Below are 13,982 nucleotides of genomic sequence, written 5' to 3'. Positions count from 1 at the left end.
ACCCCCTTGTCACGCCTCCACCCCACTCTCTGGGTGTTAGAATAAATGGGCCTCTCATCCATGATGAGATGATACTTAACCTGTTATCTTCCTGAAATAGTATAAATTCAGGACTTTTCTGAGTTCACTAATAAATTGTAGAAGCCATTTCACCTTACCCATCAAATGAGAGCAATAAAAACTTGCCTGTTTACTTCTAAGGGGTTGTTCTAGAGTCCCAAAGACCCATAAAGCTTTTAAAAATTCCCCAGCGTGTGCTATTGCAAGCAATTGCTTGCAAGGTAACTGCTAACCCCGTCCCTGAGGCTAGCTCCTTAAGTCTCTGCACACGGCTTTCTCGACCAATCTGCTACTCTATTCATTGTCTCAGTGTCCTAAGTTATCATTGGTGGATGTTTTCACTTTTATAGTATACTTCAGGGACAAACAAGCCTAGGTTCTCTGCCAGTCGACACGCACAGCTGCCTCCTAACCACCACCAAGCCAGCTCAGCCCTGCCTTGCAACTCCACTATTGCCTAGAAACATTTAATAATGCCTGGGAGAAGGCAATGGCAACCCACTCCAGTACTCTTGCCTGGAAAATCCCATGGACGGAGGAGCATGGTGGGCTGCCGTCTATGGGGTCTCACAGAGTTGGACACAACTCAAGCGACTTAGCAGCAGGAAGCAGGTACCTAGGGACCTGGCTTAGCCACAACACAGCTGATTCCCTGGGAGAGTGTCAGTGTGAGATAGAGGAGTGGAGAAATTAATAGAAAGCCTCCTTCTGCATGTGGAGGAGTGAGGGGTGGCTCTTTCACACACATTAGGCATTCTCAAAGTGATGTAAGTTTGAAAAACAGGAAAGAAGTTCATCTTTATAGCATGACCTAGTTCTCCTAATCAATATATTTTTAACCTAACAGACTTGGTTTTTGTTGTCTTTTGTAGCTATGCAAGAGCAAACTTCCTAGGAAAAAGCTGTAAAACTCTTGAAAGGTAGAATTTTATCCAATTAGTCAAATATTGATTGAGTGCCCCAAACTCAAATTTTAGTCTTCAGGCTGAACTAAATTCATATCATTTGGGGGAAATGCCTATGACATTCTCTTCACAATCCCTGGAAATACACCCAGCCTCACATGGAAACAGCATTCTGTGTCTTACAGCTGCATATGTGAGGCTCCACCACTTATTTACCTGTTTCAGTGTGTGTGTGTATGTGTCTTTTTTTGGTAGAAAACAAAGGAACAAAACATCTGGCTATTTCACTTGGTATGCCTGAATGAGAAATCTTTCCTCTCAGGTTCAAATGAAAAAAAAGTGAAAGTGTTAGTTGCTCAGTCATGTCCGACTTTGCAACCCCACTGGCTGTAGCCCACCAGGCTCCTCTGTCCATGGAATTCTCCAGGCAAAAATGCTGGAGTTGATAGCCATTCCCTTCTCCAGGGGATCTTCCCAACCCAGGGATCGACTCCAGGTCTCCTGCACTGCAGGCAGATTCTTTACCCTCTGAGCCACCAGGGAAGCAAAGCCACCAATCACAGCCCACTTACAATGGTAGATGGGGCATATGATCATGTGTGAGCACACGCTGCCCTCTTTCATGTGTCCAAATGTCTGGTTCTTCCAAGGGACAAACTCTGAAAGCATGTGTCTTTCACCAAATAAATAGCATAGGCTAAAAACAAACGACCACAATGACAAAAGTCAACCTATGTTTGTAAATTGTGAAGCATACACTTGGCCCAAAGTGGAGAAAAAAAACAAGGACATTTGTTTTCAGTATTTCTCTATTTGAACAGAGCTTTTGTTTTCCAGTGAGATTTTGATCCATCTCTTATCTCACCTTCCATATACAAACAACACCAGACTGCTCTCGCAGGCAGGCATAATTAGTTCAAGAAAGGGCAGGAAAGAACTCTCCAGTGGATATAGCTTGTATGTTATTCATCCTTGAAACTGCTTATTTACTAGTTCCAAGAGAGACACAGGTCTTAAACTTTGTATTGAATCTCACCTTGAAAATGCATATTCTATCATAAATGCTATCATAGAAGTTCAATTTCTTGGGGATCTTTTCCTATCCAAAAGACTATTAAAGTAAATTGCAGTTGAAACTGTGCATGCAGGCATTAGGAATAAAGGAGATTTTGCTGTTGTAACATATTTGAACATACAGGTCAAGAACAAGGAAAGGTTTAATTTGATTTAACTAGAAAATCCCCATCTCTCCCAGCAGTGAATTCCCCACCTCTAAAAAGACAGAGAAAATAATATCCAAACACTGAGCATCATATCATCAGCATATTATTAAGTCATGTGTAATTTTAAATTACTCTAAATTATGTGAAATATTGCATTTTTCCTGAAAAACTGACATTACAGAAAACATTAGACTAAGGTCTTCCCTAGCTGAGAAAAGTAGAGATAATAAAGAAAAACCCAAGAAAGGAGAGACAAACAAAGAAACTAACAGAAGAAACTTTTGGAAAAGGGAAGTTATTAGATATTGTCAATCTACAAATATTTATTAAAAAAATTGAAATTAACATGAAAAACACAACCAAAGTTATAGAGAAAAGCACATCCATTAGACTCCATCTGTCTGTGATTCAAACATAAGTCTCTTTCCTATAAAAAAAATATAATTTTCTGTATACAAAAGAATATATACTTTTAAAAGACTTTCTTTTTTAAGCAAACTAAAGGCAGAATTGTGGGTTTGTTTGGTTTTTTCCCCTTAATTTTGACCCAATTCTCAGGTCACTGAATCAGCAGTTAAGAGGCAAAAATATTTCCCTTCCCAGTGCCCATGGGGATATATTAAAAAGAAAGTTATTTCTTGTGAAAGGAGGCTGCATCATCCCAAATGCTTTTATACTACTTCTGTGAGGGTGTATTTAGTTGGGGGCAAAAGAAAACCGTGTTCTCAGTCCTCAGCAGGGAATCCCAGTGGGCTTCTGGTCCCTTTCCCATCAAAGTAGTCAGTCTATTCCTGTGGAAGGTTTTTGGCTGGGCAAAGTCTCTCCAGTAAAACCAAGAGTGAGAATCTTCTTCCTTCACACAACTTTTTTTTTTTTTTTTTTAAGTTAAACTCAAAATAACTCATGGAATAAATAAGGGCTGAATAGATCCTCAGTTTACTGAGTGATATGAAAATTGCCCATTGTCACTTGTGTCGTTTGAACATTTCATTTCCATAATATCTAAAATTTCACTTTCTTGTTCTATCTGCTTTTTCAACGATCTTCATGGAGGGAGTCGGGAGGCAGAATTACAAGCATTGTTCTTGCTACATCTAGAGGAAGCCGGCAGCGCCCTCATCATTTTCTAGAAAGAACTGTCTCTCTGAACTTTTTGTCTGAGTCCGAAAGGGGACAATGCAGCAAGATTAGTTTTTGCTAGGAACCTGAGCATTTTGTATCTCAAACACCAAAACAATTGGGTCACATTTTCTATAGCCTCTTACATAAGCAAAGTTAAATGAGCCCCAAGTTCTGAAAAACAAAGTGGATTTCTTCTAAGTCTCACTTGTTCAGGACAGCTGGGACAACAGACTAGGTCAGAACTTCACCCTAGTCACAGGAAGCTCAGCTTGGAATGGATGCTCAGAAGTGAAACCAAGGGTGCAAACTGACTCCTCCTGCCCAACCTAGAGGAGCCTGGGGGGACGGTGGGCTTATACACATGAGGGAAGTGACAGCAAGGCTTGGGGGATGAGAGATCAATGGCCAAGAAAACTGTACTGGAACTATCCATTTTGGTGCCTATGGAAGATATTTGATTGAGAAAGAACAAGTAGTATGGATCTGAGGAACAGTGCAGAGAGAATAATGCCAAGACGTGGCAATGAAGTGAGGTATCTTACCCTGGTTACTTGTGCAATTTCACTTGACTTACATAAAAACACCAACAAATGGTCTTTTAACCAAGACCATATGGTACAGAAAAGTATAGAGGATATCCTTATTCTTTTTAAAATGTATTAATTATAATCAACCATATTCCCATATGGCTGTAAAGAATTCATTCTTAAGATGGCTATAAACATCAACCCAGTTTCTCTCATCTGACCCCTCTGGGCGATACCTCTGCACAAGAAATTCGGTTCAGCTCAGCTCAGTTCAGTCACTCAGTCGTGTCCGACTCTCTGTGACCCCATGAATTTCAGCACGCCAGGCCTCCCTGTCCATCACCAACTCCCGGAGTTCACTCAAACTCACATCCATCCAGCCATCTCATCCTCTGTCGTCCCCTTTTCCTCCTGCCCCCAATCCCTCCCAGCATCAGAGTCTTTTCCAATGAGTCAACTCTTCACATGAGGTGGCCAAAGTACTGGACTTTCAGCTTTAGCATCATTCCTTCCAAAGAACACCCAGGACTGATCTCCTTCAGAATGGACTGGTTGGATCTCCTTGCAGTCCAAGGGACTCTCAAGAGTCTTCTCCAATACCACAGTTCAAAAGCATCAATTCTTTGGTGCTCAGCCTTCTTCCCAGTCCAACTCTCACATCCATACATGACCACTGGAAAAACCATAGCCTTGACTAGACGGACTTTTGTTGGCAAAGAAATGTCTCTGCTTTTGAATATGCTATCTAGGTCAGTCATAATTTTCCTTCCAAGGAGTAAGCATCTTTTAATTTCATAGCTGCAGTCACCATCTGCAGTGATTTTGGAGCCCAGAAAAATAAAGTCTGACACTGTTTCCACTGTTTCGCCATCTATTTGCCATGAAGTGATGGGACCGGATGCCATGATCTTCGTTTTCTGACTGTTGAGCTTTAAGCCAACTTTTTCACTCTCCTCTTTCACTTTCATCAAGAGGCTTTTTAGTTCCTCTTCCCTTTCTGCCATAAGGGTGGTGTCATCTGCATATCTGAGGTCATTGATAGTGACCTACAAACGGTATCTTGCAGCATGGTTTTGGTAGGGAGTCTTCATCTCAGTGTTTGCCCTTGTTTCCCCTGCTTTGAGAAGGCTGTTATGAATTTAGTGCAGCACTTCTTCTAGATTTGTTTTCATTCTCAAAAAGAAACTTTCAGCTGAGATACTAGAAGTTTTCTTTCCCCTTTTGATTTATTTTTTTAAACTTTTTATTTTGTATCGGAGTACAGCTGATTAACAACATTATGGTAGTTTCAGGTGCACAGCGAAGGGACTCACCCATGCATATACACGTATCCCTTCTCCCCCGAACTCCCCTCCCATCCAGGCTGCCACATGACATTGAGCAGAGTTGCCTGTGCTATGCAGTAGGACCTTGTTGGTTATCCATTTTAAACACAACAGTTTTTACACGTCCATCCCAAACTCCCTAACTATCCTTTCCTCCCATCCTTCCGCCTCCCTACATCTGCAACCATAAGTTAGCTCTCTAAGTCTGTGAGTCTGTCTCTGCTTTGCAAATAAGTTCTTTTGTATCATTTCTTTCTAGATCCTGAATATAAGGGATGTCATATGATATTTGTCTTCTCTGTCTGACTTACTTCACTCAGCATGACAACCTCTAGGTCCATCCATGCTGCTGCAAATAGCATTATTTCATTCTTTTTAATGGCTCGGTAATATTTCATTATAATATGTACCACATGTAAATACTAGAAGTTTTGTACACTCCCTTGGGATATGTTGATTAACTGTCAGAAAGCTATGGAGCAATAGTCAATTTGATATTTGTTGTGTTTAGGGGCCTTGCTTCAAATACCATAGCATTGTTCTTGCTAAAGCCCAGGATGTCAAATCCCAACTCTTCTACCTACAGATTAATCTTGAGCCAGTTACTTAATCTCACTGTGCTTCACTTTCCTGATAATGATAACCATAGTGCCTTTCTCAAAGAGTTGCTTGTGAGGATGAAATGAACCAATACATCTAAAACCCATAAAATTGAGTCTGCCACGCAAGAACTCTCAGATGTTAGCTATTATTATTTATATCATAGTTGTTACCATTGTCATGGCCGTAAGCACTCATGATTTTCTAACCGTGGTACCAAGTTTCATTTCTGTGTTACACAGCATGGGAGACATAGAAACTCAGAGCATGTGTAAAATACTGCTCAAATCTTAAATGACTAAGTGTGAAAGCAGAATGCACATACTCAGAGGTTTTTAAATCTCAAATAACCAAAAGGGCTGTGGCATGAGAATATAAAACTCATTCAGTCATGGCTTTGAAAATCCCCAAAGTGATAATACCCTCATTATACTGTATAGAGAAAAGACCCTTGAGTGTAGCAAGCTGTTAATTTTTATTCCCCTGCCACACGTCTAACAGGCGCCCCCCTCCAAAGCATGTTTCTCTTTTCTCTGGCTTTGTTTCCCAATCACTTCCAGAATGTTGCCTTTGCCAATTTCTGGATCATTTTCCAACATATTTATCTCATATGGGACTTTTTCTCCAGTGTTTTTTTTTGTTTGTTTTGTTTTTTTCTTTTTGCTAAACATACCCAGTTGTGACCACAGTCGCACAGATTCAAGCTCATTTTCTCTGAGGTGTTATCAAAAATCAGTCCAAGACTGCATGACAGATTCACATTTAATTGAAAACACTGGATCTTCTAAATTTCTCTAGAGAGAAAGGCTTCAGTGGTTTCCTTCCAAGTTAATGCTGACTTTCTGACTGGGGGATCTTCCTCCTCCATTCAGCTAGCACTAAGTACTGGACCCACTGAGTTTTCAAGTTGACAGGCACACGTTTTGCCTTTCAGTTCGTCAACTGTTCCAGCTTCTTGACAAACAGTTCTCCAGCTCCTCCTCAGGTGGTTTTAGTATGCATGTGAATCAAAGCCAGGGCGTTGGGCCTTTGCATTGTGAATCTGCTGGAAGAACAAGCTTGTGCTCTTCAATGGTTAGGGTTATTATTACCGGAAAGCTAGCAAGAAAGCAAAACAGGAGTCAGGTGCTGAGGAAACTCCTTATATACCCGAAATCTATCCCAAGTGTGGCCCTTAAACCAACAGCTTAAGCGTCACTTGGATATTTACTAGAAAGGAGAATCTCATGGCCCACCCTAGATCTTCAGAATCAGAATCTCTACTACTGGGGCCCCCAAAATCTGTGTTTTAACAAGCTCTCCCAGTGATTCTGATGCATGCTAACATTTGAAAAGCACCACTATGAACTCTTTTATTATTTATATTTGAATTGGATGTTTTTGGAGGGATTATTCAGTACCAAGTGAGGATGCCATCCTTATCTCTGTGTCCCAAACATTTGGACCCCAGTGTGGAAACTAAGGCTCCCTTATAAAAACAAAATCCCTCAGGTCAGATGGGCTCCACATAGCTCCTGGCTCATGTATGAGAAATGGATCGTCCAGTTCTCTCCTTTTTTTTTTTTTTTTAATGTTAAGTAGGTATCATTAACAGATCAGTAAACTTCAGGACAGCATTAACAATTTCTGTGTTATTCTCCTCATTGGCCATAGAAAAGGGGCCATAAAAGTCATGTGATGAATCCTTGGATGCTGTCAGAAATTATGGTTCTCAGACACATTATAAGAAAATAAACTTGTCTACTCTATAAGTCCCTGGTGGCTCAGTGGTAAAGGATCCGCCTGCCAATGCAGGAGACGCGGGTTCCATCCCTGGGTCGGGAAGATCCCCTGGAGAAGGAAATGGCGACTCACTCCAGTATTCTTGCCTGGAGAATTCCATAAACAGAGGAGCCTGGCGGGCTACAGTGCATGGGGTCACAGAGTCAAACGCAACTTAGCGCAGACTAAACAACAACAACTCTATATAACTCAGCCCACAAGAACACTTGGGGCACTGGAATTCCATTGCCCTAGTTGGCTGTTTACATGTGATACTAATCACCTATGAGCTAGTACCCTGATCTCCGCATCTAGTAGGTGACACATGTTGAGAGATGCTCGGGGAAACTCTCTCTGGCTGAATGCAGATACTTTGGCTCATTTTCACGTTCATCCTCTGTTTATGGCCAAATTGTTGCAGATGTCTTCCTCTGAGTATCTTCGTTTCTTTCCAACAGCCGATGTGCAAGATTCTGCACTTTTTCCACCAGTACATGATGTCGTGCAACTATTTCTGGATGCTCTGCGAAGGCCTCTACCTGCACACTCTCATTGTGGTGTCTGTGTTCGCTGAGGGGCAGCGCATGTGGTGGTACTACCTCCTGGGCTGGGGTAGGTATCTTCTGCTGCTGAGTTTTGATCCGCTGTTACCTCTGCCTGATTGTTTGCAGTCTTCTGCTAGTCTTGATCAGAAGAGAGTCAAGGGCTCAGGTTCTATGAGGAGAGATGGAACACAGGTCCTGGCCACAGTTCAATCTCCAAGAGAACTTGATAGACACTCTTAACAAGTTCAGACAGACTGTGATAGGCATGGGGGTGAGTGCCACAGAAGAGGGCTGTGGTGATGAGAATGTCTTCAGGAAACAAACCCAGCTGACAGATGGGCAGAAAGCATGCCCTGATGGAGAGAAGATCCAATTCCCCCCAAGAGAAAATGAAAGAATGCTTCTTTCAGGAGTTACTTCCTTATAAGTCGGCATGGGACCACTTACTGGTCATTTTCTCCCAAATCGAAGCAACTTCAAATGCTGAAGTTCTCAGAAAATTCATTTATTTTACAACCCACTTCAGATTGATTCTTTGCCTTGCTGGCCCTCCCATTGTTGTAATCCAAAGAATGAAATTCCCTACCCTCCATGAACTTTTATAGTGAACAAATAAAACATATCTAGTGCTCCAGGAGAAAAATCCTAGGGAGAGAAGGATTATTCTTTCTCTCACTGTCTTTAGTGGAAGGGAAAGGTTGTTATGGCTCTGGAAGCCTGGAGGGAGAAGAGGAAAAGGAAAGAAGAACTAAACTGTGTAAAAAGTGACATCATGATTAGGGGAAGGTGACAAGCCCTAGGAATTAGCAGATACAGAATCCACACTCTAAAGTACGAAACACGTTTCCTTTCTACAAAATGACAAGGTAGAAGTGAAATCTCCATGTTGCTTCTCTAACTCTAAAATGTGCATTTCAAAATCAATCCAGAGGATGAATCTCTGATTCTAAACCTGAGTGGGTGTTAGAACTGCTGTGAATAAAACACAGTTATGTCTTGTGTAAATAGTCAACTCAGAATTCTTTCAAGTCAAACATTTAATCGATGGTCCCATTTTGAACTATATGCTTCATGGGTTAAGAAGCTGAGGTGGTTCTTAGATGAAAACTCAATATTCTGAATATCCTTTTGCACATAATTCACAGAAAATAAAAGTGTGGCAGTCTAATTCACCCGAGACACATTTCTTAATCTGAGGATAGGTTTTAAAACTGTCTACAAATCTCAACCACATGAAACAATATTTTATTGGGCATGGGTACATCTGAGAAAAAGAGAATGTTTTGTTTTTTATAAAAATTTCTTTACTCTAGATTACTTTTATATAATGAAGGTTAATTTGTAAAAGATTCAGACAGGGTGCACTGCCAGCAGCTACGTCCTTCATTCCATTTGTAAATTCAGTTGTTTTTGACAAATACTTCAAGGTTTACTCAGGGAAGTGGATTCTGAGCTACAGTGTTCTTATTGAACGAAAATAGGATCAACACACGTGTTGTAAACAGAAGAACAAAAAGCCTAGAAGAAATATTGAGAGCATCTTTGGAGCAATCAGACTTTGGCTTTCATACGCTGTCTCAGGTCAGCGTATGACCTGAAGGTCACGTCCCTTCAGGACAGCCCTGCTCCCCTCTGTAACAGAGCCCAGTTCACACACAATGAAAAGCTTTCTGGTCTCAGTTACTGGTCATCATTATGTACCTACCACACTGGATAATCTGTGAAAGGCTTTTAAGTAACTGGATGCTGTTAACCAAACTCTGTTACACTTTGTGACGTTCTAAGAGCATTTTATCTGCTTTGACCAAAGATAATTTGCACAGGAACATCAGGACGACATCTTGACAAGATGTTGAATTTGTCACTGTTCTTTGCATCCAGCTGTAGTCATAGCTTTTGCACTTTTTTTTTTCCCATTTTAGGACTCCCGCTGCTGCCAAGCACTGCTCATGCTATCGCTCGGGCTCTGTTATTCAATGACAAGTAAGTATTGTGGTTGTTAGTCAATTTATTTGTAAAGAAAATGTGATATTAATGGATTCCCCCTTCTTTTATTCAGCTGCTGGCTGAGTGTGGACACCAACCTGCTTTACATCATCCACGGTCCGGTCATGGGGGCACTGGTGGTGAGAATTGCTTTTTAAATCCATTATTAACAGTGTTATCTCTGTGGGGTGTTCTGCTGAGATGGTTTTATGTAGTATGTGTAGTCCAACTCCAAAATGAAGTTAATTTAATGATAATCTATAATAATAATTTGATCCAAGGATCTTTTTTTTTTTAAATAATTTTTATTTAATACAATTGAGCGGAGGGGCATAAGCTCATTTCTATACAAGCCACAGCAACAATACAGTGGGGTGTTTTTTTTTTTTTTTAGACAATTCAATAAATTCTCCTAATTAAAGATAAAGACCAAAGGTGAAGATGTTGCTGATAAGAATGAGAGAGACCACAGAGTCCCCTTGCACCATTTTCCACTGGGCTCTGCCAAACTAAACCATCTTCCATTTCACCTTTGATCCACAAGCCATCATCATGACTACCACTGAACATGCACTTACAGTATATCAGGCATTTCACATACATTGCCATGCTGTTTGCTAACAGCAGTCCTTCAGAGTGGACACATCAAGATGGTTCACTCATTAGGAAAACTAGACTCAAGTAAAGTCATTTAGAATCCCATGACAAGTAAGAACTTGGGCAGGGAGAGAATATGATTATCTGAATCTATATCCAAGTTCTTTATTTCTACCCATAGTTTACTGTATGTTGGCCATCATCAGAGCCATCAAATCTAATATTTAGACATTATTTCCCCCATTAATCTCAAGACTGTTTTCTTCAGATAAGAATTAGAAAAATAAAAACAGTCGGAGTCATAGATCATACTCTTCTCCTGTACTGAAGAATCATCCATTAGTAACTGATCAAACTGGGTCACATCCAGACTGTCTCCTGACTTTCCTGGCCTTTCCAATGCAGATTCAATTTCTTTTGCCATTTTTCAGAGTAGCGATGTACTTACTAGTTCAACTGTGCTCACAAGGACCTACTAACGTGAGTCTTGAATATTTATCATCACTGCATAAATATTTTATTTTTATTAAAGATATCTTTCCTTCTTGAATTTTGGGGGTAACAACATTTATTTCTACTCCAGGTAGAAAAACCACTGTGATTATTTTTAAATAAATGATCAATTAAAATGTTAAAACAACCTTGGTTTCAAAACTAACTTTCACAGCCAAAAGTAGTTTTTTGTGATCTACAAGAACAGCAGATATTAAAGAGTGACCATACCAAGTGCTGGCAAGTGTGAAGAACAGCTGAAATTCTCACATAATGCTGGAGGGAGTGTAACATGAAGCCACCTCTTTGGAAAGCAGTTTGGCAGCTTCTCATAAAGTTAAACATACATTCACCATTTGAACAGGCCTTGCCTTCCACTCTTAGGTCACTTTTTCAAATGAAAACATGCCCCCACAAAGACCTGTACACAGGTATTCACTGCCTGCTTATTCATAACAATCAAATTTTGGAAACCATTGCAATTTCCATTAACAGGAGAATGAATAAACAAATTACATGTGTGTATTATTAATATAATGCAGTACTACTCAGCAGTAAAAATGAATGAAATGCCAATATATACAACACAAATGAATCTCACAGACAGTATGTTAAACCAAAGTAACCAAAGAATACACAATGTGTGTGTGTGTGTGTGTGTGTGTGTGTGTGTGTGTGTGTATACACACTCCCATTTCTGTGATGCTAGAAATAAATCAGTGGCTACTAGAGGTGGGGGGATGGAGTTGTTGACTGCAAAGGGGCAAGAGGGGGCTTTCAGGGGTGGTGGAAGTGCTCTTTTCTTGTTTGGAGTGGTTGTTACCCTGGTACATACATTTGTCTAAACTTCCCAATTGTAAACTTAGAATCTCTATTGAATGTACATTATGCCTCTGTGAAGTGATTTCCTTTAAACAGTGTTACTAGAAAACAAGAAGTAGTCTGGGTTAGCCTTCTCCACTGCATAAGCTTTACAGGTAAATTTCTCAGACCCCCATTTTACTTTTAGTTAACTAGTCCTAGCTAAGGGGGAAATCTTAATGAAAAGATAAGGTGATATCTAAAAATATCATTTTTTACTTCCTTTGGAAAAATGATAAAAACCTAAATAAAGAATAAAACATCTTCCTTAGATTTGAACCTAATATAGTTACATATTCAGGATATTATTTTCTCATTTAGAAAAAAAAAAGGGAGGGATGTTAATTCACGCTCAAAAAGAGTATTTGGCTCCCCTGATGCTCCATGTTGTCATAACAAGGAGCAGATGGTCTCAGTTCTCAGGCAGTCTCTTGTGTTCCATCCACTGTGGGTGCCAGCCCTCCTCCCCACCCCACCACACACACTGGGTAGCTAAGAACTGGGCCCAAGGGGGTGTCCTTCAGGGACGTTCACTGGGAGAATTTGCTCAGAACATTGTCAATCTTTGCAGTTGAACTTCTTCTTCCTGCTGAACATCATCCGGGTGCTTGTGAAGAAAATAAAGGAATCGCAGGAGGACTCGTACATATACCTGAAGGCGGTGAGGGCCACCCTGATCCTGGTGCCCCTTCTGGGGGTCCAGTTCGTCATCCTTCCCTGGCGACCTTCCCACCCGGTGTTTGGGAAGATCTACGACTTTGTGATGCACTCTCTGATTCACTTCCAGGTGAGGGGTGATGCGCTCTCTGATTCACTTCCGGGTGAGGGGGGAACCATGGATGCAGCCACTCTCTCAGCTACTTGGAGCAGCGGCCACAGTTGTCTGGGGCTCCTCTGTGATGAGAATGAGCCTTTCGAACACACGTTACCTGGAAGGGAGGTGGCCCTCTCTGTCTTCCTCACTGCCTGCTTCCCCACGTTTTGAATCTTAAAACTGAGCAAGGAAACAGGAAATGGGAGGCCTGAACTTTGAGAATACATCTGGAAATCCCATGGACAGAGGAGCCTGGAGGGCAACCATCTATGGAGTCACACAAGAGTCAGAAGTGACTGAGTGACTAAACAACAAACAACTGAAATATTTGTCCAGAAATTGACCCACTTGCCCAGTGCTGAGGACAGAGTTACTCCCACAGTCATTGACCTCTCCTTCTCCTCCCCCATATCTGAGGGCCACATTGGGTTTTACTTTATTGAGGAGAGTGTTGAAGACCCATGTAATCCATGCCAGTTGGCTTTCCAAACTGGATCATCATCAACAATTTCGACCAGTTCTGTAGACACAAGCTTGGGGACGCAGGAACCTTGAGTGGTGACAGGAACTTCAGAGTAGTTACTAAATCCATGTCCTGTTTGGCGAGGTGGACTTAGCTGTGGGTACAGTACAGCGCTAGTTCACCACAAGGAGACAGGTCAGAGTCAGGCCTGTAGCCATGCATTGTAATGTGTGCTTGCAAAAGTTCTCTCTACTAAACTCGACAAGAGCCTCGTTTTTAAGTTTTTTGGGTACAAAAATTCTTTTCATATCCCCTATAATCAGCATATTCTGCTATAAGTCTCCATGTTAAGGGAAGCAATATATTAACCAGATTAATGAGAACAGTCCTTGTAGCCAAAAAATAGAATCCTTATGAGAAAAAGTCATTCCTGATGGAATATTCTTGGAGCTAAGCCCTGGACATGAGTGGTAGTAATTGTTTTTCCATCGAGCTTTGACTTGCTATTGCCATAGTGAAATATTCCTCTCCAGGTTGTCTATTTGTATTGATTACTAAACAACACAACACACACAAAAAGAACTTCAGCTCCATTTTTCCTCCTCTTTTTAGGGATTCTTCGTGGCCATCATCTACTGCTTCTGCAACCATGAGGTAAGTGTGCATTTCATGTAAGAGTGTCACCTCTTTATACGAAGCCA

The 13,982-nt window shown here is 41.0% G+C and overlaps 2 protein-coding genes across 8 annotated transcripts in view; one reads left to right on the top strand and one right to left on the bottom strand.

The window, feature by feature from the left end:
• The window catches only part of CALCR (calcitonin receptor), a 46,990-nt gene that overhangs the window by 24,718 nt on the left and 8,290 nt on the right, over positions 1–13,982 (top strand). For 5 of the 6 annotated variants that reach the window (XM_055589731.1, XM_055589730.1, XM_055589728.1 and 2 more), the window contains exons 8-12: positions 7,982–8,135; positions 9,991–10,051; positions 10,128–10,194; positions 12,576–12,791; positions 13,894–13,935. In XM_055589731.1, coding sequence (XP_055445706.1) covers positions 7,982–8,135; positions 9,991–10,051; positions 10,128–10,194; positions 12,576–12,791; positions 13,894–13,935 — 540 coding nt within the window. The remainder of the gene's footprint in view (positions 1–7,981; positions 8,136–9,990; positions 10,052–10,127; positions 10,195–12,575; positions 12,792–13,893; positions 13,936–13,982) is intronic. The other variant, XM_055589732.1, reaches the window with a different exon arrangement.
• The window catches only part of GNGT1 (G protein subunit gamma transducin 1), a 446,502-nt gene that overhangs the window by 426,739 nt on the left and 5,781 nt on the right, over positions 1–13,982 (bottom strand). The window lies entirely within an intron of this gene.

The sequence above is a fragment of the Bubalus kerabau genome, chromosome 8, assembly GCF_029407905.1.
Source record: "Bubalus kerabau isolate K-KA32 ecotype Philippines breed swamp buffalo chromosome 8, PCC_UOA_SB_1v2, whole genome shotgun sequence".
Taxonomy (NCBI): domain Eukaryota; kingdom Metazoa; phylum Chordata; class Mammalia; order Artiodactyla; family Bovidae; genus Bubalus; species Bubalus kerabau.
Note: the sequence above shows the minus strand (reverse complement) of the source record. Positions and strands in the feature narration are given on the sequence as shown.